Source organism: Protomyctophum bolini (genome assembly GCF_963924005.1).
Source record: "Protomyctophum bolini genome assembly, chromosome: 12".
Taxonomy (NCBI): Eukaryota; Metazoa; Chordata; class Actinopteri; order Myctophiformes; family Myctophidae; genus Protomyctophum; species Protomyctophum bolini.
In genome coordinates, this window is record NC_137873.1 from 4518596 (window position 1) to 4546266 (window position 27671).

At 43.4% G+C, this 27671-nt stretch overlaps 1 protein-coding gene across 1 annotated transcript; it reads right to left on the reverse strand.

Annotated features, from left to right (window-relative positions):
- Positions 1–53: 53 nt before the first annotated feature.
- Positions 54–27470, reverse strand: myripa (myosin VIIA and Rab interacting protein a). The gene is made up of 16 exons (XM_080778597.1): positions 27223–27470; positions 25955–26127; positions 18630–18851; positions 13521–13657; positions 12321–12398; positions 8907–8992; positions 8021–8101; positions 7780–7938; positions 6894–7044; positions 5897–6438; positions 3699–5723; positions 2584–2766; positions 1902–2063; positions 1453–1551; positions 1288–1348; positions 54–1111 (listed from the first exon to the last, which is right to left on the reverse strand). The coding sequence occupies exons 2-16, from the start codon at positions 26086–26088 to the stop codon at positions 1095–1097; spliced, it is 4137 nt and encodes a 1378-aa protein (XP_080634723.1). The 5' UTR covers positions 26089–26127; positions 27223–27470; the 3' UTR covers positions 54–1094.
- Positions 27471–27671: the final 201 nt, after the last annotated feature.

The following is a 27671-nucleotide window of genomic DNA, read 5'->3' on the forward strand; positions in this document are numbered from 1 at the left end:
CAGTATAGTTGGAATAAATATAAAAGAAGCAACCAATTTACTGATTGTTTTATTGTACACATACAAACATGTACATTTGGAGGCTATAAAGACCAAACAACAGTACAGAGTGCCATGACATTAACATTTTAAATACATTGATGTATTATTATCTGTTGTCAAGAATTACTGTAATCAATAGTTTTCAGTATAGCAAGTTATCGATTTAGTATATTATATACTATTTCCCACATCCTTAATATTCTCAAATTATTCACATTGATAAACTGCTAATTTCACAAACATATAAAATAAGTGCAATTTTAATCACAGATTTTGTCCAGCTACACAGCTGGTTTGGGAGGATAACTGAACGGCACTGTTACAGTACAGTACTGAATAAATATGGCTTCTTTCACTAAATTGTTGAAATGTCAACAAACAAAACATGATTGACATCCCAAGGTGCACACACTATTAAAAAAGTATTTAAATTTAAGTACACTATACACTCATTTCCAAACTATTTTCTCTCTGGACATCAATGACTAAGTTGAATGAGTTTCATGTTGTTAGGCCGCATGAAATCAATTACAAATCCATGAGAAATTCTGAGAGCTGAATACTGCCTTTTGTGTCTGAAGATGTGCCATACCTGTGTTCTTTGAGGTGTAGTGTACTTTAGAATAGGGCATGGCAAAATTGCCATTTTTGACCAAATAATATCGTATTGTGATAAAAGTGTTACGTTGTTATTTGTCAAAATTTGACAACGCAATCACAACACAGTGAGCGCATGTGAACATTTAATGTTCACACGCTCACTGCATTGTGAGCTTGTAGATGTAAAAGTAGATGAAAAACAGGAAAAGACAACAATTATGCCATATCGCAATATTATGATTATCCAAAATCCCCGACGACATCTAGTCTCTCATCAATATTTTTCCCAGCCCTAATTTAGATTTAAGGCAGATGCTAACAGGTCCTACAATGTGACCTGAAGTATAAAGTCTGCAGAGTGGCAGGATCAAGGCACTGCTGTGGTTGTACAGTAGATAATGCAGCAGTTGGTTCCCATCTGGCAGGGTACATGGCACTGTATGGGTTTCATCCTAGGTTTGTTTTTTGCCTTTGGGACATGGAGTAAAGATACAGTGCATTTGTGGTTGTTTAATTGTCTAAATGTCAATTTGTCTCTGGTACGTAAAAGTGAGATCAAAATAACACCAACAAATAAACTATGAAGCTATCTCACCTCTGAAATGTCTTGGTGAATAGATCAAACTGGTTTAAAATAATAATTACCTTTCATTGGTGGTGCAGGTAGCCGTCTCCTAAGATGTCTTGTTGAATCCAGGGTGATTGGCTGCAAGGACAAGCATTAGAATATGTGACGTCCTTGTCTTAATCCAACACGTAGACATTTCTTACTAGCTTGCGTTTTAATCGTAACATATTTTCATACTGTACCATGATTGGAATGGCCCTGGCCTTGGTAAAGCGTGGCCGAGTGTCCACATTTAACCCTGCGTTCTTCAAAGCAGCAATTCTAACCGAGATGTCGGATATCTAGACCACATTTGAGGACATGTTAATTAGCTGTAAAAGTAGGTATGTACACGATAACATTAAAATCTCAGGGTCTTTTGAGCATTCATAGAAATACATTTTATATACACACAAAATATACATTAAAGAATATATATATTACACACGAAGGGCAAGACAACGACTAGGTTTGATCCTTAACCATTACCGTTACATGTGGTTTGGGGACAATTCTCTGAACACAACCGTATTAAAGATCACACTCTGACAAATGCCTTCATGGCCAAAATAACAGGTATACAGGTAGCAGAATTATGTTATCAGATGAAGCTTGTCATAAGCCCAGAGAGGTTGCCCCGGCCTATACCCACCTGTAGTTCAGACTGTTGAACTTTGGCAGCCGCTGATGCAACCTGTTCTTCCAGGAATGACAACTCCTTGTCAGAAGTGGCATTGCTGACAGCCCTGGCACACTCCTCCAGGTCACTGAGCTCTGCCTCCAGACCGTACACCGTACCTGCTGCCACATACACCTACAGCAGAACACCAAGAGGTTAACAGCCGAAACGGTTTCTTTACACAATGAGATGTCTGCCATTTTGAAACTACTACCGTTTATGTATGTGTTATTGCTGATTATACGTAAGTTAAAGTATCAGAGGGCTCTTTCAATATTAGCGAGTCAACATCAAATCGGAATACTTTGATTTTCTACATTTTTATAATGTGATCCTGTAACAATGAACAATAACAATAGTAGGAATTCAACTGTATACAAAAGAACAGCATTAGTGAAACCCCTAAAATAAAGTATAAGGCAATTTGAGTGAAAGTGCAAAGTGTTCCGCATCCAATCCTCCAATTCTGTGTGGAACCACCAAAAACAGCTGATCTACAAGCTTGCAACGAGTTTTGAGTGAGCTTTGTAGATCGGCAATTTTTTGGCAAAGAGATTTGATGTAGCCAAGTACAGTTGCAACTCAGGTCAGTTTCACTAAGAATAGAGGGTTTAAGTGGGTAAACATAAAGGAAAATTATGTTGGATGCCCTCACATTTTCCTCCATCCTGCAGAACTGTTGGTCCAGCTTCTTGGGGTCAGTGTTAGGGGGCAGGGAGAGGATGCACTGGGTGCTACTGTCCTCTCGGCCCTCCATACCATGCAGCAGCTCCTCTGTAGCGTTCAACACCTTCAGCACCTCAGTGGTGATACTGCACAGTGACACCGCGGAGTACCTCTGTATAGCACAGCACACATACATGCACACAGACACACACATGCACATACAGTACAAATTAGATGTCTTCTAAATCATAGCAGTTTTCTGAAAAACCTGTTTCAGTGGTTCTCAATTTCATGTCAAGGACCCCAGAAATTATATGAAATTGGCCCCCCATCTGAAAATATGTTGTTCCAGGGATCCCCAGAAGCAAAGATTTTAGTAAAGAATGTTCGCTCTGAAAGAATATATATTCAAAGATTTGCGCCACATTTTCACACTTTTTCCAACAATAGCAGATCTACAAGCTCGTAGCGTGGCACAGAGTGCCGTGCTATGAGCTTGTAGATCTGTTTTTTTCAGTATCTAAAGTATAACATAATGCTTAAAACACCAAAAGGGGTTCCCGTCCTGAATGGGTTAAGATACACATGGAAAAGAACAAATGTTGGAATGAAAATGATGTGTCACATGAAAATAGAAAATAAAAGAGGTGAAATTATAAGTGGAATATGAACAGCTGTCAACTTCTTTAAGGTCCTTTCACACCAGAAGTGTGATAAACGATCATTAATGACATTGCTTTATCAACACAAAGTGTACTGTTTTCACTACTGCTTGGTCTCTATCCTAACATAGGCAGGGGAAATCAGAGAGGAAAAGAGAGGATGAATAGAGAGGAGAGTATGATAGGAGTGTGAAGTGAAAAATGTTAATCACTGCTTAAGTTAGTTTAATTACTTGACATTATGTCTTGAGGTCATGATACACAGTGCATCTCTTTAACAGACAACAGTAACCAAACAATCTGAGTCATTATGTATGTCGACTCGTAATCATAAAAGCGTTGTTGCACTTTGCCTGTTCTTAGGGTCTTTATCTGCAATGACCAAGAAATTGCTCAGCGTATCACACCGTTAGAGAGTCATGCTCTGATTTGCGGTACTTACATTCTGGATCTCCTGAGGTGACAGGATACCCTCCTGGTCAGTGGGGACCTCCTCGTCCAGGCCTTCGTCCTTTCTTATCACGGTTTCTTTTTCCATCTCCTCCGCTGGCTCCTTTCCACATGGGTCCCCATCTCTTTCCATGAGAACATCTCCCTCCCACTCTGTCACTGGCTCTTTCGTCTGCATTTCCTCTCTTGTCTCCTCCGCTTCCTCCTTTCTGCTCCGTTCCTCCTCTATCACCTCCTTTTGTGTCTTTTCCTCGCTTGCCTCCACCTCTACGTTTTGTTTTTGCACCCATTTGGGTTCATCCACCTCTTTCTTGTTCTTGTCAGGAAGTGTACACTCCTTTGGCTGTGCATCAATTACACATTTATATGTCTCTTGATGCTCATTTTTGAATGCTTGTAACTCCCTCTCATCTTTTCTACCAGTCATTTCGTTACTTTGGACAGTTTCGATCACTGTACTGTCATTCTTGTTCCCGTTTCTCTCCTCTGGTTCTTTGCTTCTCATCCTCATTTCTGCCGGTCTCTCCATCTCTTTGTTTATATGCGTCTCATCCATAGACAGCATCAGCATGCTACTGATGATTCTGTCAAACTCTACATCTTCCACTTCCTCATCACTTTGTGCTCTCTCCCATATCCCCGTCCTCTCTGTGGATTCTGCTGTCTCTTCTTCCTCTGCCTTCCCATCTTCCGCCATGACCGTCCCGTCCACAATGCTCTCCTGGAATCCTTTGGTGAATTCCGTTGGTGTGCTTTGAATCACCATCCTCTCTGCAGCATTGTCCTCCATTTTCTCTGCGCGATCCTCTGATTTGGATGCTCTCTCCTGTGTCTCCACTGTCTCTTTCCCAGTTTCAACCTCTCTCGGCATGTCCGTCTCGGCTTCAGATGTCCTCACCTCATCCGTCTTCTCCCTGCTGTCTGGCAGTTCCCCGGTCACTGCTGCTCCCATGTCATTATCTCCCCGGATTTCGTCTCCGTTCCCGTTTGGCTGCTCCGGTTCCTCGAGCGCCACGTCAAACATCTTCAAATCAAAGTCTCCGATGCTTTCTCTCCTGGACTCGGCGTCGAACCGCGGCTCCTCCCTCGCCAGCTCAACCTCTCTACTGTTGACCTCCTCTCTCTCTCCCGCTCTGTCCAGCTCATCCTCGGTGGAGGAGAACTGACAGGCGCTGACGAGACAGGTCAGACGGTGCACCTGCTTCTCCCTCCTCCACAGGCTTCCTTCGTCGACCTCTTCGTCCCGTTCCGTCGCCTCCTCCGCGCGGCCGAGACTGTCCAGCTCGTCCTCGGTGGACGAGTACTGGGTGGCGTTGACCTGGCGAGCGAGTCGGCACAGCTTCGACCCCAACTCCTCTCTCTCCTCCCGCTCTCCCTCGCCGAAGCCGATTCTGTCCAGCTCATCCTCGGTGGAGGAGAACTGGTTAGCCCCGACGTGGCTCTCCAACATGCGCAGCTGGCAGGTGAGGCTCTCAGTCCTCTCCTCCCACCCTGCATGGTTCTCCTCCCCTCCGTCTTCCTCCTCTTCCTCTCCTTCCCTCTCTCCCTCACTCAGGCTAACCATTGCCGGGACGTCCTCCTCCTCCTCCATCCCATGAATGTCGTCTTCACCCTTTCCCTCCTCTCCTCTCCACTCTCCCTCGCCATTGTCCCGTATTCCTCTGCTGTCGACGTGCTCATTCCGATCTCCTTGCCACCCGCCGGCCGTCCTCTCATCCCTCACTTCGTCTTCGCTGTCACTCTGGTCATCGGGGCGGCAGTGGTCGTCTTCTGAGGTGGAGGGGTGGGAGCTGCTAACTTGGTCAGCTAGTTGTTGTAATCTAGAAATCAGTTCCTGGCTCATTGTGTGACCGCCAGTTGCGCTGCCGACTTCACTGTCAAAGTCTGCGGGTTCTGGGGTCGTGGCCCCTGAGGTCAACGTGTCAGGGGTTGCAGCATTAGAGACCTGTTGCGAGACGTTGTCCTTTTGCTCAGCGCACATCTTCATTGGTTCGCCTACAAGCACGCTGTTGCAATCCTGTCAGTGTTAGAAAAATATTGAAATAAATCAGTTCAAGAAATATATCTTTTTGACACATTAGAAGTTGTCAAATTAATATGAACTAATATACTGAACATCTTTGGGTATTTCTCTAAAAAAGTTGATTCCAGGAATTGTCTTCATCTGCTTCATTTTGCTTTTTGTCTTACCAGAACAGACGAGGAAGGCAACACATGCATCCTCTTCTTACTCTTTCTTTTCCTCCGCGACCTCCTGACCTCTCTCACATACAGCTCCTCGGCGCCGCTGCTCTCCTCGGGGTTAAAGTTCACGTCGATGATGCTGGTCCGCCGCGACGACGACGGACGCCTGATCTCCTGGGGCACCTTCCTCTTGAACAGAGCCAGCAGCTTGCTGTGAGGCTTCGCGTTCCCCTCCGAATCCGAGAACAGGCCGTCTCTGCTTCCGCGCCGCCGCGCGTAGTAGCCGTGCGTCTCCTCCGGCGTGTCCCGGCGGTCGTCGTTGGAGGCGCCCGCCATTTTGCGGTGGATCTCCTGCAGGACGGCGCCCCACGAGCTGTCGAACTCCAGCTTGTCGTCGTTGTCGGAGCTCATGCCCTCGTAGGCCGAGACCACGCCGGACTCCCTCTCCAGGGCGCTGTACACCAGGCTCTTCCTCTTGGTGAGCAGGCTGGGTCGGGACAGCTGGGCACTCTGCAGCGCAATCCAGTTCCCATCGGGGCTCTTCAGCACTGAGGACCGCACGCACATGCACGCACACGCACAGGCACGCGCACAGGCACACGCACAGGCACACGCGCAGGCACAGGCACAGGCACACACACACACACACACACACACACACACACACACACACACACACTCAATTGTTTTACTAAAGTAAAAGTGTCAATACTGCAATTATAGAAATACTCTGTTACAAGTAAAAGTCGGGAATTAAAAATGTACTTGAGTAAAAGTACAAATGTATTGGGCATCAAAATGCACTTAAAGTGCCAAAAGTAAAAGTACTCATTATGCAGAATGTCTAATTTCAATTTTCAAAATTTTCAAATCAAATCTTTTGAAAATAGCAGCTCTACAAGCTCACAATGCGTCGCTATGCGCTATGCGATGCATTGTGAGCTTGTAGACCGGCTATTTTCAAATGCTTCAAGCTTTTTTTCTGAAGCCAAAAACACCTTACTTGAATTGTCCAAACGATCCACACTCTTCCATGTAGACATGGCAGAACCTGCACCTTCTTTCTTTAAACCCTGCAGATCCTGCAGTCGGGACACGTCAGAGTTGAGTTGTGGTGGGTCGTTGTCCAGTATGGAGAAGGCAGAGTGTGACCTCTGGGGGAAGCAATTTACAAGTGGTTTACGGCTGAAAATATCACACTGGTCATTTTCCCTCTTGTGGTTCTATTGCTATCACACTTTCGCATTGTAAATTCAAAATGTACAGTATGTGGTCATACTGAATGCTACCAAAAAATCACACCTGTGTGAACCAAGTGGTGCAACTCCCCATCCTCTCTCTCTCTCTCTCTCTCTCTGTTCCGTTAGATTAGCTTTATTATGGATCGCGCATGCGCGCTGCCGTCCACCTCCCATTATACAGGCAGTTGATTTGCGTCCAGCAGGTGGCAGCAATGTCACATACTTCTCTCGTTCCAATTTCACGCATGCATGCTCATTCACGTACGTACACAGGTACACGGACAAAGCTGGATGTAGAAGTGGTTGCACCACTTAAAAAGTGCATGAATGCATGATGGTATTATTAAGCACAGCCACTAGAGGTCAGCATATATCAACCTCATGAGTGTGAGAGGGGAATTAGGGTAGCTAGGCCTTGGCAGAAAAAAACATATTAAATCAAACACACACACTCACATCCACACAAGTGCACAAGGACACACAAACGCACATACACAAATCCTATCCTTATCCTAGCTTTTTCAATATACCTTTGGTTGTTATTTTTATTGTAACTTTAATTTTTGAAATAACAAACATTCAACACACATTCAGGTCCATTTATTGGACTTGGGTGATTACGGTGATTGTGGTTGATGTGATTCTTACCCAGAGTCCAGCCTGCGGGCTGAGAGCTCCGTAGGACTGGCTGCAGGGCAGGGTAGCTTGGGTGTCGTAGGAGCAAGGAGGCTGCTGGTGGTCGGGTGGCCAAGCCTCGTCATCATACTGTTGGCTCATTTCATTCAAGCTTTCCCTCCTCCTGATGATCTGTCATGGACAGATTAAGGATTCTTACTGCATACCAAATGCACATGAAATCAGTTGAATGAAATATAATTTCAGCACTTACTTTTTTCACGATAGTTTTGGCCAGTTCCTCAATGAGTTGACCTTTGTGTTCCCGTAGATAGTGGGCCTCATTTTGCTTCTCCTGACCAGCAAACAACGACAACAATCAAACACACTCAAACATATCCTAGTCACGCATGCTATATAAGCCATGGCCATGAGGGCCTCAGTGTGGTCTCAAGACCCTTCTTTTCAGCCGACAGGAGGTTTCACTGGGACGGCAAAGGAAAGGGAGACCACAGGGGAAAGTCAGTTTCAGATTCACCCAGCTGAGGGATGCTTAGATGGTTATGATGTGCACTTGGGGGGAGCATTTAGGGATTAAGGGCTCAATTTTCGTTCGATCTTTCTAAATACACTGTTTGGGGATCTAGCAGTGGGGAAGGGGTGTTCCCCCCACTAAAGTTGGTATTTTGGTTACCCGTCTAAATCCCTAAAACACCTCCGTTACCCGTTATATTATGCATAGGTGTGGTTTGGGCGTTCACAATAATCAAAGTCTCACTTGTGCTGCACCCGCCGCATTAAACTCCTTCCCAAATGTGTGTGACCAAAATAGCAATTTAGGGGAAAGCACAACCACTCTATGCACAAATTCCGATGTCGGCAAAATCGATATCGGGTGACGCTGGACCAAAATACCATCAAGGGACAGAGCAAGCTCCTACATTCGTAATTTTCGGGCAGCGGGCCGCATCACGGGTAAAGTTGGCGACAAAAACTGAGCTTTATGTGTCTTGCTTCGGGATACTTCGGCACATGTACTGTGGCCATTAGGCAGACCACTCACCCAACATGAGAAACATTCATTCAGAGGTAACAGAGAGCACATGGCTCCCACGCAAACACATACAAAGCACAGTGTTGTGTTGAAAATTGTGTCTCACCTTATTTTCAGCCTTGGAGATGGCCTCATCGATGGCTTCTTTTGCCACACGCAGGGCCACTGTCAGTGTCTCTGCCATGCTGTGTTCTGGAAGGGCGTGATGAAGAGCACATGTTGTCATTCATCCAGAGAAAAGATTCTAATATTCATCTTTCCTTAAAGTAAGTCCCTCCCTCCAGCCATCCCCCCCATCTATTCATGCGTCCGTCCGTCCGTCCGTCCGTCCGTCAACTCATCATCATGCCACACATAAATCCATTAATTCATCCTTTCAGCCATCTGTCCATCATCATCTATTTGGTGGGACACATTGTGTCAATTTATCAGTTCTGATTATACTTAATGCGCCATGAAGCAATGACTCAGAGACGAAGCTGCAATTAAGTAAAGTGAGCAAGGGACAGTCGGCCAATGAACTCATTCAATAATACTAATCGTACTTGGTGTCCACTAACTCATTCATACAGCTACAGCTCTCTAGAGAGAGAGAGAGAGAGGTAAGACCATCAGATCAGTAGAGGTTCATCTATGGCTGTCGTCAATCATCCTATTTGTGGACCGGGGGACAAGAGGGAATGTGGGGAAAGGTGGGGATGACAGAGAGTGGGGAATGAAAGCGTTAGGGGGGGGGGGTGTACAGGAAGAGATCAGAGCATACTCTGACTGGTCATTTAGGTTTTAACTACATGTAACTACAGTACTGTATTCAGTACTCAATTAACTCGTTGCTCAATCTTTCATTTGCTGTACTTTTTGCAAGTTGGAAATGCATGCCCCACCGACCGAGGTATGCGATACCTAACTTGTACCCGTTGTAAACATCTGTCTGTCTGTGTCCCTTTTACGCCCATGTAGAGATCTGTGTCAGGCATGCCCAAATATCCCCCTTTTACGCCCATGTGGAGATCTGTGTCAGGCATGCCCAAATATCCCCAAAATCTAGATTTTAGGGAGATCCGCTGATCTGATGGACTCCCACTCTGCACATAACTCTCTCTCCCTCGATGATAGATTAAAAGGGTTTGTTCAGATTTTAGACTTAAAGCTGTAGCAAATACTTTTAAAAGGTAGTCTAAGGGATTTTCTTTAGTTAAAATAAGTGTTAAAAACGCAAGTAAAAAAGCAATCACACGACGCTGGTACCAACAGGACCCACCAACGAAAGATCAATGGATGGACATTATTGAGGAACTGTATTCTATGGAAAAACTAACATTCATACTGAGACTACAAGAGGATAAATTCTATAAAAAGTGGGAAAAGTGGAATCTCTTCTCTCAGCCTAGCGATATTGCAATAGGATTTCATTGAATGTTTGTTGTAATATGAAAAATGCAGCCTTTTTTTCCTTTTACTTTTTGTCCTTTTCTTTTCTTTTTCTTTCCCGTATTGTCTTGTTAGTTGATTTTTTTTGTTTGTCTGTCCTTCCTTCAATAAAAATTAAGTGAAAAAAAAAACATCTGTATTGTGATAGTACTCATTGAGAGTGTTTGTTCAGTAACAGGATAAGGTCTCCAATAATGTCTCTTCAGCATTTATTAAACAGAAAATGCATTTTCAGAAACTGAAACTAAAACTGGGATACCAATTCTATCCAATCAGGATAGAGAGCTCAGTTGGGATACAGATTAAACAAGTGGAACAAAATTGGAACTGGAACACTAAATAAATAACTGCTCTCTCCTGATTGGCTGAAAGTTTGTCACCTACCTGAAAATGTATTTTCTGTTCATTAAAGAGCTGGAGAGACAGACCCCTGTTGTTGAACAAACACTATAGCAATGATTACTATCATAATATAATGATTTAACCTTTTAACAAAATACTTTTTGTTTTAAACAAAAAAAACATCACTTATTCGTATACGTTTAATATACTGGTTGCAAAGGTATTAATTGATTTCCTAAGTCCCATGGCCGTGGTGGGAGTTCTGGTCTGGTTTTGGTGAATATTAACCCATTTTGGGCGGGAACCCCTTTTGGTGTTAGCATTATGTTATGCTTTAGCTATTGAAAAATAGCAGATCTACAAGCTCATAGCTACGAGCTTGTAGGTCTGCTATTTTTTTTAACTGTCAGGATTTAAGACATTTTTTTAATCTGATCTCAGGTCAAAATGCGTTAAAGAACCACCATTCTTCTGTGCGTTACAATCTGATCTCAGGTCAGAATGGTCCGGGAACTTCCGAGCATTTGGTGGGGGTCACTAAGGGCCACGCATTAGCGTCATTTGTATATTGTTGACACTATTTACCATAGTGCAACTTATATTTGGGGAAATCGGTCGAATCGTCAGTTCTGGACAACTGCCTGTCTGACCAAGCAACCCACAACCGACCTGCCTATCAGAACCCAGACGGAGAAGTGAAGCTCAAGCCGTGCCAGGTGACTCCGACTCTGGTACCACAGCTGGGGCTGGGTACATGTGGATCGGTTTCGACCAATGGGCTAGCCTGTCACAAGTCACGAGCTCGCAAATCAGTTGGTCGGACAGTTCCCTCTCGAGATACTGTACTGTACTGTGAATTACAGATGTGCAGACAGACAGATTTTTCATGTTCATATATAGGATCCTAGTTATAGATGAACCTAGATGTGTATTGCTTGCTTCCGGCTGTATGTTAGTCAGATGCTAGGTTTAGTATCCATCTGCTCTGTCGTATAGTGACCTTGCAGCACTTGCTTGATTTCTTGGCACTATATTTACTTAACCTCGCCGTGGTGTCAGCTGACTAGGGTTTCATGTTTCTTACTCTGACCTTGCACAAGTAGCTCCTGATAAGAGCATCTGCTAAATGCCTAAATTAAATTGTAAACTGCACACGTCAGTAGTGTGATCTGTGTGTGTGCAGTGAGGCTATGGGGAGCAACACAGCTGATTGATTCATTGGAAACAGCTCCTGAAGTGAGAGTGCATCGGCATAGTGATAGGGCAATGGCAGTAGTATTCCCTACCACAGGAGACTCTTATTAGGTGAGAGTTAAGCACTTACTGGTATTAGCTATACAGTAAAGTGTGTGTGCGTGTGCGCGCGCGTGTGTTTGCGTGTGCATGTACGACGTGTGCATGTGTGTCATTTCCTTAAGTGCACTGGAATGTGCCAACTTGGTTTAAGCTAACCTAGGGCAGAGCTACAATAGGCTAGACTGTTAGACAAATGAATCTGGAATAACAGGGTCTTACAGAATCACTTGTGGTGTGTTGTTCCTTAGCTGTCGCAATTGTTTTCATTTAGATAACATCCTTCCTTACTTATAGCTGACTACTACTGTAAATTGTGTTCTCATTCATTTTTCATAAATAATTGAAGATTATGCATGTAGAAGATACAGACATGCATCATTTACAGTATGTCCATGATGTTATTGGCACTGTAGAGAGCTGTGGGCTTCCCATGAACATCAGCCATGCTCACCTTCACTTTGCCTGTAGAACGAGTCGCTCCCACAGATGCTGCCCTCATTGCAGAGACTATCCTCATAGGCACTGCTCTCTGCGCACATAACAAGGAAGACACACATGAACACAGCATTCCTTGATCCCGATTGTCTGGTTTCCGTTTAGTAGACGTGATAAAACAGACAATAATCTTCCATTCCTTAGATCGGCTTATATCAATCACAGGTGTGTTATTTGTTTATACAGTGATCCAGCATATATATGTAGCTGAACGATGAAGGGCGTTGCTTAATTTCCTCAGGGCTTCAAATCTTAGTTACAATGAGAATGTTGAACAGTTGAACTTTCAGGTAGGACGGGGCCAAACGCTTTCATCTAGTATTTATTAATTGATGAACCACTGCAATATAGCACACTTTAAGATAGACGCTGTGGTCTCCGCTGTTTTCATGTCACATACAGCTGTATGCTTGCTCAACAATGCAGTCATTTGTGGTTATGCAAGTGCATTAGAGCAGTCTTGTGTACGGTATTACCAGGGAACCTGATCCATGCACAGTAGACCAAAGTTAAGAGGTGGGCAGCGGATACTAAACAGGGTCATTTCTTATAATGTTTAAGGGCCAGGGAAACTTAAACCAATTGCTATCAATTTATGCCGGTAGGATTTTTCTGAGATCCTTTTGCTGCCAAGTAATCCAGGGGATAATTATATTTCCTGATGAAATACATTTTCATTTTCACTTTTCACAATCATTTATAAAATACCATTGGAATGTTAATGCATGGAGGCATTATCAAAGTGACATTTTGAGACAAGTTTAGTTACAGTAAGTTACAGTAACAAAGCAATATGTCACAACTAGTAAGAAAGAAGAACCTCCATCGTACTGTATATGCCATTCTTCACACAATAGACATAGCCCAGAGTACATCTCTGGGCATTGTTCACAATTAGTTTACCAAGCCTTTTTGTGAGTCAGTACATCCACTTAGGACTTGCAATGTGTTCTTGTGATAAATTCTAAGATATTGTCCTTCATTGTTTAACAAGGCAGATCAGTGTGGTATAGTATGGTGTACTGTACTGTACGGTATATGTATGGTTATCCTCTTGAGATGAAATGTTTGGACCAACCAACAGACTCACAGAGTGGCTTATACTAGTTGCATGGTCGCAACTAATAACAGTCGTGTGTTGCTGCCAACGACTTACCAGTGAGCTCAGACAGTGTACCGTGCTCTGCCAGGTGCTTCTTATAAAGGGTCTTCAGCACCTTGGCACTGCCGAATCTCTTGAAGCGATGCTTCACGTTGGTGTAGAACCACTCCAAGGACTGTGTCTTCAACAGCCTTCAACACAAAGACCGGTACAACAAGAAGAAGACAGATGGTAGCAGCTGCTTTGAATTCAATGCTCGATACATTTATTGTGCGAGCTGGGCATTGAACCAAGATGAAAAATGAAGACGCTCGCACCCTGTGGGCTCCGATGCTGTGAAAAGTGCCTTTATTTGCACAATAACAGTCATCTTATTGTGCAAATAAAGGCACTTTTCACAGCAGTGTGTGAGCGTATTCATTTTTGAGTGGTGCAACCACTCCCTTACGGAGCTATGTGTGTGGGTGGCTGGCTGGCTGTGTCTGAGCACGAAAACAGCATGGTTGTTTTTCACCACCTGTGCGCAACCTAACACACACAAACACACATTACTTGTATGATTTTGGGTGTGCCAGTACAGTACAGTAGAGGGTACAGTAGGGGGACCCCCACACGGTAACTCTGTCATTTCTCTACCGTTTCGGACACGAGGCAGCTCGCCGGGAAACCGGGCCGGCACCCTGGGTGCACACACCCACACACACACACATCCAATTGATTCGGTGTAGTTCAAAGGAGCTGATAAAAGAAAGATGTTCATTGATCCAAAGATCATGAGAGATTAGAGGATCTATTTCCCACTACTGCTGACCACTAACATGATAACAAACAAAGGCCTATCGAGGCAAACACTTACCGGACATTCATACCGGTTGAGTGACAGAGCCTTGTTGGTTTTCAGAACTTTTCACAGTCTGTTTTCCAGATTTATTGTAATGCCAATGCCTGTATTCATCAGGTGAATTGACTGTGTACGTACTGTAAGTTGAAATAGTGAAACCTGAACCTGAAGGCCGAAGCTGTCTGTCTGTCTGTCTGTCTGTCTGTCTGTCTGTCCTCTCACAAATGTATTCTATTTTTGGGCAGGCTCCCAGTGGACCAATGAAATAAACACACACTTTTGTTATATAAACCATATGGTATAACTGTAACTTTCTAGAACTTTTACACTAGAAGTCAATAGAGGCCAGTTTACCTACTGTATTGGTGATGGCTGACATCATAGATTGGTGACACTGATTACTGATAAGATTGTGCTCCACTTTCTATGTATCATTATTAGTAGTAGTATCATCATCATTGGCCTTCATCTGGATTAAAGTTATGCAGTCTAGTTAAAACGTCTTTTACTGAGCAGGCTGACTCACATAAACACCAGACGCTGCGTGTCCACACCCCCCCCCCCCCCCCCCACCACCACCACTTAACCCCCTCCCCCCATTAGACCCCTCATTAGGTGCTTAGCAACACACGCTGACAGGAGACTCAGTACACCGCAAGAACTGATACTGCTGACGAGCGTAGCATACTGTATGTGTGTGTGTGTGTGTGTGTGTGTGTGTGTGTGTGCGCACGCATGTGCTCCGTGTGATCTGTTTTTCACAGATGTATGCAACTTCTAAGTAAATGACATGCTTCAGTCTACATGTGTGCTCGATGCACAAACTGTCCCGATATATCCTCCAAATGCAGTTGCAGAAAGCGACCATAACTACGGCATAAGTAATGGGCCGCGGGGCACCGTGCACGGATGTTTACAAGACGCCAGGGCAATAATCCAATGAATAAAATATGTGCTTAATGAGTGGTTAGATCCAACACACATCCCTGGGGGTTGCATATGACCTATTACCTATAACTACAACTACACTGCGCACAGCCGACTTTTAACGGTGTGACTAGTCTATACTGTATAGGTGGAACGCCGCAGTGTATGTGTGTGTGTGTGTGTGTGTGTGTATTTGTCTGTCTGGAGCTAATCTCGCAAACCACTAAACTAGAGCAATCACTGCGATCAGAAGTTTGCGCACATCCAGTGGGTTGCACACATCCAGTTCCTCGCTGGTGCTGGACGAAAGGTTGATACAGTGAAGAAGAAAGAGAAGTCCGCACACAGCTTCAACTCCAGTGTTTTATTCTTTTAAAACACCGACATACAGTACACAGGCACAACGTTTCAGCCATATACACCTGATGAAGGCCAGCTATGGCCGGAGGCAGTGTAGAAACCATTTACTGCATGTTTTTTGTAAGGGTACTTAGACATGGGGAGAACATGCAATGCCTCATGGCTCGGAAAGGCTTATATTGTATAATGGGGCTCTGATCAGGCTGAAACCTCTTTTCTTTTAGCAAAATAAATGAATAAAATTGGCATAAAACTAAATAAATCATAAATAAATTATATTCCATGTTATTATTTCATACAGGTGCTTTCTTTGTCGCACCTCCAACATGGAGGACTATGCATGGCAGGGGCGTCCCTCTTCCCTGAGCCGAGCCTAAGCCTGACCGCATACCAGATAGGTACGTTTTGCTGCAGGGTCATCAGCTGGGGACCACCATTCATGGCTGTTTCGCCCCTTATCCAGAACATCTCCTGGTGGCGGGGCAGTGAACAGGGACGTCTCCCTGACACCCCCTGCAGCGCAACTTATTTTGATGTCCCCCCCCCCCCCAAGACTTGTCTCAGCCAGAGCCATATTCCATGTTAAAAAAATAGTAGGAAAAAGTTATCAAGTCCTCTCAATAAACATTTCTCTTAACATGTTCTAAATATCTTGATTCCTGGTGTCTCGGTGTGACTGTTGACAGCAGGTGTAGGGGAGACACACACACTGTCATGGTATCCGTCTGTGTCTCCAGAGACACACACTGACCTCTGGGTGTCATGGTATCCGTCTGTGTCTCCAGAGACACACACTGACCTCTGGGTGTCATGGCATCCGTCTGTGTCTCCAGACAGACACACACTGACCTCTGGGTGTCATGGCATCTGTCTGTGTCTCCAGACAGACACACACTGACCTCTGGGTGTCATGGCATCCGTCTGTGTCTCCAGACAGACACACACTGACCTCTGGGTGTCATGGCATCTGTCTGTGTCTCCAGACAGACACACACACTGACCTCTGGGTGTCATGGCATCTGTCTGTGTCTCCAGACAGACACACACACTGACCTCTGGGTGTCATGGCATCTGTCTGTGTCTCCAGACAGACACACACTGACCTCTGGGTGTCATGGCATCTGTCTGTGTCTCCAGACAGACACACACTGACCTCTGGGTGTCATGGCATCTGTCTGTGTCTACAGACAGACACACACTGACCTCTGGGTGTCATGCCTGGCATCTGTCTGTGTCTCCAGACAGACACACACTGACCTCTGGGTGTCATGGCATCCGTCTGTGTCTCCAGACAGACACACACTGACCTCTGGGTGTCATGGCATCCGTCTGTGTCTCCAGACAGACACACACTGACCTCTGGGTGTCATGGTATCCGTCTGTGTTTCCAGAGACACACACTGACCTCTGGGTGTCATGGCATCTGTCTGTGTCTCCAGACAGACACACACTGACCTCTGGGTATCTGTCTGTGTCTCCAGTTCCTTGTCTGCACTGCCTGAGGTGACAGCCAGCGAAGAAGTCCAACATGATATAAATACTACTTTTAAATAAAAGATGGACAAATTAAAGGCTTTAAGTCACAGTCATTTCATAACACGGTGGCTCTCAATAGTGTTTGCATTTGCATTTTACAATGTTCCGAAAGTCTGAGGCTGACATTTTACAAACACACACACACACGCACACGCACACACACACACACACGCAAAGACTGAAGTCAAGTCATAACATTACATGACCGCCTACTCCTACAAAACTGCAATCACGCCAACAGCCCACAGCCTCCTCCTCCACCACTAATCCTTTACACACCTCCCACAGAAAACCTTCCTCACCGCTCGCCCTCTCCCTCGTCTCTTCCACCGGCTGCTGTGTTGAATAACACACCCAACTAACCATATATAACCACTGTCACCCCAAACACCACCACCACAACCACCACCGCTCACATCACCCAGAACCACCTACAGTATGTATGCATGCTTGATTTAGATTTGGTGTGACATTGTAGATTTTGGGTTCACGACACCGGCACACAACTACGTTTGAATCAGGGATAATGCAAACGCCCTGCACAGTACAGATGGTGCACAATTCAGTCGTGCAAACACACACAGTAAGAAGATGGGGTGGGGTCTAATAACAGCGTGGTACTGTCATCAGTACCATGTGGCTATAGTCTATGACATCATTCGCCTATGACTCCATATTTGGGCAAGGTTTAAGCCGGATCGAACCACTACTGACATCTTCCATTCCATTAGATTTTTTAGCGTTACTGTATTTTCACTCGGGAGACCTGAATGGATTTGGCTGTGCAGCCATGCAACACCAATACTCATACATCCACGTCTCTCTGCTGAAAATCCAACCATTCAGCCTTTTAACTCCACCACCACTGCCACCATGAATAATCCCAACCAACATGAGGCTAATGTTCTAACGCAACAAAGTTCTCATTTGTTCTATGTGGGTTCATTTGGGTCAATTGTCTGGGTCAGTCTCTCAGACCGATATTGGTTTGGTTGGACTTTTTCCCCAGTATCGGCAATTAAATGCAGCCGATGATGTTTCCCAATTCTTAAACACTTTCTACCTGGTGTCCCTATTCTGGGCATGTTGATATAGCCAAAAAAAAGTTAAAAACATCTTTAAATATATATATTTTTTTAATCTTCAAAAATACCTTGTAGATTAGATATTTTTGTAAATATTTTGGAATAGGGCTTAAAATTAAATAACAGTAATGGTTGGGGATCAGGCAACGAACGGTCGGGCTCTACTCAGGGTTCAGGTTCAGGTTCATTTATTTGTTTGTCCCCGTGGGGCGATTTGGTTTACAGCAAGGCATAACACAGGCAGGTAACATGAAACACAAAAACACAGTAAAAAGGCACATAGTACACATAGAACATTAAAACAGGATGGCAGTTCAAGGTACTATCAGTGTAACATTATAATTCATAACTTTTCCAGAAAGTTGTATATATGGTTCTGGGTGAACAGACCCTGCCCCCATGCAGGCAGCTTACCGTCTCTTCTGGCAGGAAGAGCAGATCCAGACTCCATCCTGCTTGCTGTAGACGCAGCAGGCCTTGCACACGTTGTAGCGGCAGCCGCGGCACTGCCGCCGGGGCCTGAGCAGGAAGGTGAAGGGAGAGCAGCAGCGGATGCAGCAGCGCTGGTTGAACAGGCTCTGACGGGACAGCAGGAGGCAGCGGCTAACCTCCTCATCCAGCTCCTGGCGCAGCTCACTGTGAGGGAGAGAGAGAGGGGGGGTAGAGAGAGGGAGAGAGAGGGAGGGAGCGGAGTTAGAAAGAGGAAAAAGTTAATTGGATGAAAGAGATAAAGAGAGGAAGGAGTGGTATGAAAGAGAGGAGAGAGTGGTATGAGAGAGAGAGAGAGAAAGACAGACAGAGAGAGAGGACAGACAGAGAGAAAGAGAGGAGAGAGGACAGACAGAGAGAGAAAGAGAGGAGAGAAGACAGACAGAGAGAGAAAGAGGGGAGAGAAGATAGACAGAGAGAGAAAGAGGGGAGAGAAGACAGACAGATAGAGAAAGAGAGGAGAGAAGACAGACAGAGAAAGAGAGGACAGAAGACAGACAGAGAGAGAAAGAGAGGACAGAACACAGACAGAGAGAAAGAGAGGACAGAAGACAGACAGAGAGAAAGAGAGGAGAGAAGACAGACAGAGAGAAAAAGAGAGGAGAGAAGACAGACAGAGAAAGAGAGGACAGAAGACAGACAGAGAGAGAAAGAGAGGAGAGAAGACAGACAGAGAGAGAAAGAGAGGAGAGAAGACAGACTGACAGAGAAAGAGAGGACAGAAGACAGACAGAGAGAGAAAGAGAGGAAAGAAAAGTAAGTGGGGAGAGAGGGTGGGATGAGAGAGAGCAAGAGCGAGAGAGGCAGGCGAAATATTTAGTTGGGAGAGATGTAGAAACGGAGAGAGATGTGGAAACAGGGTGTGAGATGGAAGGGAAGAGAGGGAGGATAAAATGGGGATGTTACAGTAACAGTAGTCAGTGTTACTGACTAGTGCTGCGTTTGACTGTGCATATTGCATATGAAGATTTCATAGTTTCGCTAAAGTGCCTAAAAGACACACACACACACACACACACACACACACACACACACACACACACACACAGAGAGAGATAACTAATTCATCCTCTAAAGCGATGAGCGATTTACTGGCCATCAAGACTTTAACATCATCCACAATTACCAATCAATGAGGGGCGTTATTTAATCACACTTAAATTAATCCATTTTGGCCTGACCTCAACATATTAAAAAAATCTTCTACATACTCCAGTTTTCAGAAATAAATATTTTCACGATTTTTCAAAAATAGCAGAACTACAAGCTCGTAGCGCGCCACTTGGTGTGTGTGTGTGTGTGTGTGTGTGTGTGTGTGTGTGTGTGTGTGAAGGTTAAACTATACAGAGGCTGTGTTGAATAATACATCACTGGGTTTTCTTCAACAGAGCTGGAAGCCTCCCTGTGGCTAGTGTGGCTACTGAGCGTGCGGCTTTTATAGCTCATTTAAGCTAGTTGGCACATTCTTATCAAGACTGACTTGTAGTGAAAATAGTGGAATTTAAACATCAAATGACCAAAGTATAAAGTGTCACTTGCATTTTCATAGCGAGAGAACAGATCATATATGAACATTAGTATATGCAGTGACATATACCCAAACATGCACTTTTGCAGGTGACAAATCAATTAAAACCTCCGTTATCATAGATAAGACAGTATTACCAAGAAACACATATTTCACGATTCACATATACTGTAGCAGGAAGGGTGGAATAAATTGGGTGACTAGCCGTCCTCCACATTAGAAAGAACTGCATCACTTACATCTGAATAAATGATTCCTCATTAGGTCTACAGATCAAGTCTGACAAAGACAAGGAGAGAGCGAGAATAGAGGCAATAGAGAGACAGATGTTTTGTTTTCCTAGTGTGTAGCGTCGTGGTGAAATTCATTTTAACCTGTTTGTCATATCCTTATTCCTTATAGGAAACATTTAAAAAAGAAAGTGAAAATAGCACATGGACTGTATTTACTATATAGCACATTTCTTCAAAGCACTTTACAATGTATTTCACATTCAACCGCTCACACACTTTGACACGACAGCAGAGGAAACCATGCAGGGCACCAACCAGCTCATTTGGAGCAGTTAAAGGTTCAGTGTTTCGCTCAAGCACACTTCGACTAATAGTCTGGAGAATCTGCCGATTGAACTGGGTGGGAACCATCTGATTCCAGGATTCATGCTATAGTTCCAAACATTGGAACTTCCTCATCGAGATAGAATGAGAACTTCTGCATTCCATTTTTACAATGGGAGTCTATACGCTAGTGACACAACTCTCTCTCTCCATCCGAGTCTGGTGTAGGCTACAGTATACCCCACCCCTAACCTCACGCCACCAGACTTTCCACCTCGGAGTATAAAGCCTGGTATTCGTTCCAAACTGGTGGTTTCAGTTTGCTGGTTCTGTTTTTTCGGCACCGCCGATACTGAATCGAGTAGGCCTATAACTATACTAGTTTAGTCTCGCCAGTCGCTGCGAGTTGGAATAGAAGATGGATATACCAAACAAACTATTCATATAAGCTAAACAAAACTACGCTGCATATTGGGTAGGCCCTAAAAATTATAATGCCCATTATTCTGGGTAACACTGTTTCCGGTATTGATCCCAGGCTACCCTACCCACTACCCCTGACAAATAGGGCTCCTCCAAGAGTTATGGCGTAACTCTTGGGGGCCAGAACACTCTGGCAGAGAGTGGTCTTTCTGACTAGTCAGACCACTCTGGCAGAGAGTGGTCTGTCCGACTAGTGCTGAAGCCATTACTGCAGAGTATGTGTGGTACAACACATGTACAAACATACTAGACACACAGACTCACACACACCGCACAGTGGGTGCACAGCACTATAACAACTAGTTCAGGCAAGATAGCATTTATAGCAAGATTGCAGTGCAAGACATAGCACAAATGTCTCACGCGCGCGCACACACACACACACACACACACACACACACACACACACACACACACACACACACACACACACACACACACACACACACACACACACACACACACACACACACACACACACACACACACACACACACACACACACACACACAATGTTATAATCACAAGCCTATGACATACATGTCCTGGAATCATGACACAGCAAGAATGTCACTCAGCAGCGCCTCTAGCTATATACTGTAGCTATACACACACAGGGGGGCAAATGCACAAATGTCCGGGGTGGAGATTAGTATCAGGATCATATCAGGATTATAAAGCATCATTTTGTGCAGCCCTAGTGTGCGCAAAAGTGTATTTTGCTTAATTACAATGTCAGTCAAACACTGTAAAACAAATAGCATACAGACAGAGCAAGGGATTGCAGGATGAGTAATGAAAGATGACGTTCATTATAAAGTGTGTATTTGTCTGCATCTACATGGCATGCTAGCATGAATGCCATTCAGGCATTCAAATGCAAGAGTTCTACACAACTGGTCAAAGTGGCCCACTTTCAGAGATTATAGGCAGCACTGCTCTGCTTCATACAGTGCATACTGTGTACAGTTACAGTACATTGCATTCTTCAAGTAATCTCTCACTTCACAGAGGATTACATGAAAAGCTTGGCTGTAAATTCATATAGTATAGTTCAACACCATTATCAGGTACAAAGTAGGTGTATAGTTACTATCAACATTAGTTGAATTACCAAAATGAAATCCTCGCTTTAATGTCCAGTTCATTCCTTTCATTGTCACTAGGAGATTTTACAGAGTACAGGTTAGCGTTTCAAGGTAATTCTTCTACTCAACACTGTCAGCCTGTAGTAATAATATTATGTAATATTATACCGTATGTATTTACTCAAGTTTTAGAGTCACTGGAACTATCATGAGAAAAATGATTTATCTCATGTGAGTGTATTTACACTCACATGAGAGAACTATCTTGTTGTTAATTGCAGAATTCATAAAGGCATGGTGCTAATCTAGACTAGTTATTATGAGTCCACTCCACTACAAACTGCTAAAAATTACAGCATCTAGGATCATAATCTGAGGGTCCCTGGCTCCTGCACACTGCTGCGTTTTTCAGATTTTTAGCAGGGATATGAATGAAGAATTGGGGGAAACAGAAATGCACGCTGGCTGAATGACATGAGGGTCACTCATGATCAGTGATCACTTGGATTATATTCAACGATTTGTGCCTCATTTTCACGATATTTCAAAAATAGCAGACCTACAAGCTCGTAGCGCGCCACCGATGAGCTTGTAGATCTGCTATTTTTCAATAGCTAAAGTATAACACAATGCTTAGTTAGAACACCAAAAGGGGTTCCCGTCCAGAATGGATTAAATAAGAGAGCTGACGGGTCTGAATGTATTTAGAAATATTAAGGTGTCATGAATCCTCCCTGATCTCACTACTCCCTGATCTCACTACACTACACAATTCTTTCATTCAGTCTATTAATTTGTTTTCATGGTCACTATTATATCTAATAGAGTCAAATAGACCCTTTTCAGGGCAACCACATTGGCATGAAATAGTATTGTAAGGGCACTGTCACACATTCAGTTCAGTTCAGTTCCATTCTATGGAAGCAACGGGGTGGAGAGTGCGGTTGCTGCATTTTTTTACGTCACTGAGTTGAGTTCAACATTGGTGACATCTGACCGGGCGTCAACCAGTAGGAATTAGGAAAGTAGCACTGTGGTTGGCCCCACTTGGCAGGCATTTCATTTGTATGAAATTCAGCAGTTTATACCAGGCATGTGGTCACTGTTAAGTTTCTGCTTTGTGACATAGTGCATAGTCTACTTTTGTGGGCATGCAGAGTACAGAAAAACTCTGTTGTAGAACCAGGTGGCTAGAATTCACCATGCTTATATTAAAACAAAAATATTATACTCATCTACCAAATGGATCATTACAAATGTTGCAAATCCAGCCAATTACAGCATATCTTCAAATGACCTTGGGAATGTTGGTGTTGGAGGACACAAGCCAGCCTCCACACTAAAGCACTCTTATATATCTCAAAAGGAATTGTCCCGCAATTAATTTTTATCTTGGGTGTGTTCAGGTCCGTTACAGTGTTATCTCAACCACATTCCCAAATTCCAGTAATGCGCCAACTGACAGATGTGCGCAGAAGAATAACATTTTGTGAGGTAAAGGTCAGGTATGACAACTTAACTATGTTATTCTTGCCCCCGGAACAGTTACTTGTTCTCAGAAATTCCTCCTATTTAGGCAAGGAAAGGTGAGAGTTCTGATCAGATAAGTACACAAACAGCCATAAAAAAAGACACTGAAAGGCATAATGTATTTCTTATGCTTTACTGATTACTAAACTACAGATTATTATTACACATACAGTACTGCCAGATTCTGTTTGTAAGGGTCATTCATTGCCAGACATCATTGAACCATTTACTTACATTGAGAAAGGCTTCTCATAAGACCAGTGTCGGACATATTGTTATTTCTTCCAAAGCTAATTTTACATCATCACCTTAGCGGTCTGTTTGAGGTGCTGTAGATGTGTTGTTGAGGACTCTGCACCTCCCGCACAAAGACATCAGTTTGCTCTTAGGAGGAGTTATAGGATTTTCTATCATGACACGGTGGAAAATTACCAGTAGGCAGTATAATGAAAAACAGTCATTTGACTGGCCATGAGTGAATCCATCCTGCATTACACCCACTGACAATATATTGAGTCCCTCAAACTTTTTGCCGTTATCCTTTTAGCCTAAAATGTCTGACTGTACCTGTGCTGTTTACATTGCTGTCTAATAAACTATTCAATCAATCAATCAATAGAAAATCTGACCACTGAGCCGAAGGTAGAAAAACACCAATAGTCCACCACCATGCCCCATCCATTGACAGTGCTTCAGATCACCATGTCTCGTTGTGCTATGGATTGCAGTTGAAAATGTATGGAAGTAAAAGAAAAACAGATGTCAATGTTGTTGAACTATAGGCCTACTCTAAGTTAAGTATTTATAAAGATGGCAATTTTAAATTTGGCAAAAAACTAGATGTAGTCTGTCATCACACTACTTAAGACATACACACAAAGTAGCCAGCCTACAGTGCAGCTTCTGTGCAAACTATACAAATAGTACTAATTTACTATTGATAACGGAGGAACAGGGAGTCACAGACGTAAGCTACAAGTTTGCTTTACACCTTTCCACCTCAAAGGCTTTGATAATGCCAATGGCTGACAGTACCTTAATACCAATAATCAGTACAAGTATGAGAGACAGGTGAAACAGAAGGGTTTCCAAGTAGACTGTTAAGCAGAAGCTTTTGAAAATTGTGCTAAGCAACAAATCTGTCCTGAAAGACTACACTTCAACACATGGACCTGGCGGCTCGGGGGGTGACCCGGCAAGCTTCCTCTCTACCCACTCAGCTATGGGCGCCCACAATGCACCCCACCACCACAATCATAGTTTTGAGTCCCTGTCTCTGTGCATACATACTAGTCCCCGGATACCACTACACCGCTTTGACGACCCCAAATACTGTACAGCACGTCTAGAGAGGAAGTGAGTCATAATAGTAATACAACAGGAAAGGGCAGTCACTTCCTGCTCAGTGTTCTGGGGACACACCATGCAGAGTGCAGGGGTGGTGATGGGAAATCTCCATTGATTTCTAACAATACCTGGAATGCGAACTGAGCATGCTATGAATACTTATGGCATAAAAGGCATAGGCATGAGTTTAAGATATAGATTCATTAGGTTCTGTATTTCAATGTGCCCCCTTTCAGCTAATACAGCTGGCCCAGGACACAGCACCAATAAAGCGACAATTTGTCACAATACGAAGAAAGACAAACACCACAACATGAAAACCATTCAATCTGTGAGTCATTCACAACAAGAGAGGGAGAGAGTACAGAAACTAAAAGAAAAACAATGGCAACAACAAGTGAACCTATAGGACTCCTCTACAGTAAATAGTACCCACTACCCAGATGAGGCAGACTTGATGATCCACTATCTGCGTTTTTCCCATATAAGGGTATAAACAGGGATGCACTCGATGTTATATTTTGTTTACAATGGTATGAATTAGTAAACGGGCACCTTGAATAAATAGTGATCTGTATAAAAAAAATATATACATGTATTAAACTGGAGCTCTTTGACACTAATGACTCAGAAGGTATTTAGACTAGTGGGGGTATTTGAACAGAGGTATTTGAACACAGCTGGAGACATTGTGGAAAATAAATAAATAAATCTCACCTGAGGCGTTCCTCTTCTTTCCTGCGTAACTTCATGTCCCTCTGCACCACCTGCAGCACATGTTCAGCCTCATCGTCAGTAAGTCCAGCCAGATCCAGCTTCCGACCCATCACTGTCTTAGGTTTATTGTTCATTCAAACCCTCAGGCCAGTCGATCCACTGTCTCCAGTCACCTGTAAAGAGAAGATATTAGATTCCAGATTCAACAAGGGCACAACAATTCCTATATTGGCATTCAGACCCTACATGACTAGCCTACATCATGATTCATGTGATTTAAAAGTAACTGAAGAAACAAAAATACATTTTGAATTATTTATCATAATTCAAATGGACTACAGTTCTAAAGTAATGAGGTTTAACTACATCTTTTCACATTAAGCAATAAGCATAGACTTACAATTAATATACGGTATCCCTCTGTATTACTGCTATTATTTACATAATTGACACAGTTAGTCCATGAGAGTGGTGACTTATTGTTCTTGGGTTATAGCCTATAAAGTGTCAGGTAGTAAGCTATACTTTCAACAATGATAAGCCACTTAAAGAAATCAGCCAACACCAACAAGGATTAGCATTCCTCCATTTAAAACATTTGAGATGTGGCATATGGCCTCAGTTTATAGGGTTTGACTGAGTAGGCTGATTTACATTCACAGTTGGAGTCACAGTGCAGAGGTATGGTTACAGGTAGGCTATGTAACATCATCAAGCATCATATAGCAATAGCCTACAGTCCATCATGTATGTCCATCATTGTTAGTGGTGTCGACTTGTTGGATATGTATATTCTGTCCATTTCTCCCATTTTTCGAGGAATAGTAAGTTGCAATATAAGTTATGAGTTAATTAGTTTCTCCATAAGAAATATCTCCCCCACAATGTTCAGCCACTACTCACAAATTGGAGGATCTGCTTTGTACATAGTTTGTACCAAAGCCTTTTTTTTTACTAGCTGCCAACTTTGACTAGGTAGGCTACATATCTTCTCTATGTGTATTATGCTTTATCCTGTGTCAAGTTTCCCTAAGTACAGTAAACACAAGCCTACAATTGTGGAAACTTTACAATTGAGATATATTTTTAGACTAAAAAAAACCCAATAATAAAGCGCCTCTTAACTTTATAATACAATTTAGATGTTACTTAATTGAAACATAGCATCTATTGTTCTCTAAAACTGTCCTTAATAAATATAAATGAATTAACATTATTATATCCATCCTTGCATTCTGATTCACCAGCCTGTCCGACCGTGCACTCACCTCCTGGTTGTTCCAATGATATTGTGCACCTGGACCGATGCTGTGTTGCTATTCCTCCGCCTATATATCTATACAATTTTCAGAAACACGTGGTTGTGATACTGATAAGAAAGAAGAAAATCGGAACCTCGTTAACATAAATCGCGTATGGCTCTTCTACCGGGTCTACTGCAGGTTGGTTAGTCCACTCCGTACCAAAAGTTGTCAAGTACATATATGAACACAGCATTATGCGCATGTCGGGTTGTGTGTCTACATCGAAACTGGTGACCTATGGGCTATGGAACTCTGTGACTCCAAAGACTGCCCTTTTCAAGTTCAAGCCAACATCAACAATGATCGAGTGACAATGATAATCATTGTAATGGAAAATCATTCACATTTTAATTCACTATAGCATAACATAGTATATATTTTTTTAAATAAACCGAGGTAGTATAACTAATTAA

Coding starts and splice junctions, on each gene's coding strand:
- myripa (XM_080778597.1), bottom strand. CDS start 26,088: ATGAACAATAAACCTAAGACAGTGATGGGTCGGAAGCTGGATCTGGCT. Junction 6,439..6,893: donor GGATCGTTTGGACAATTCAA/GTAAGGTGTTTT, acceptor TGCGGTCCTCAG/TGCTGAAGAGCCCCGATGGG. Junction 2,767..3,698: donor CACCTCAGGAGATCCAGAAT/GTAAGTACCGCA, acceptor TGTGCTATACAG/AGGTACTCCGCGGTGTCACT.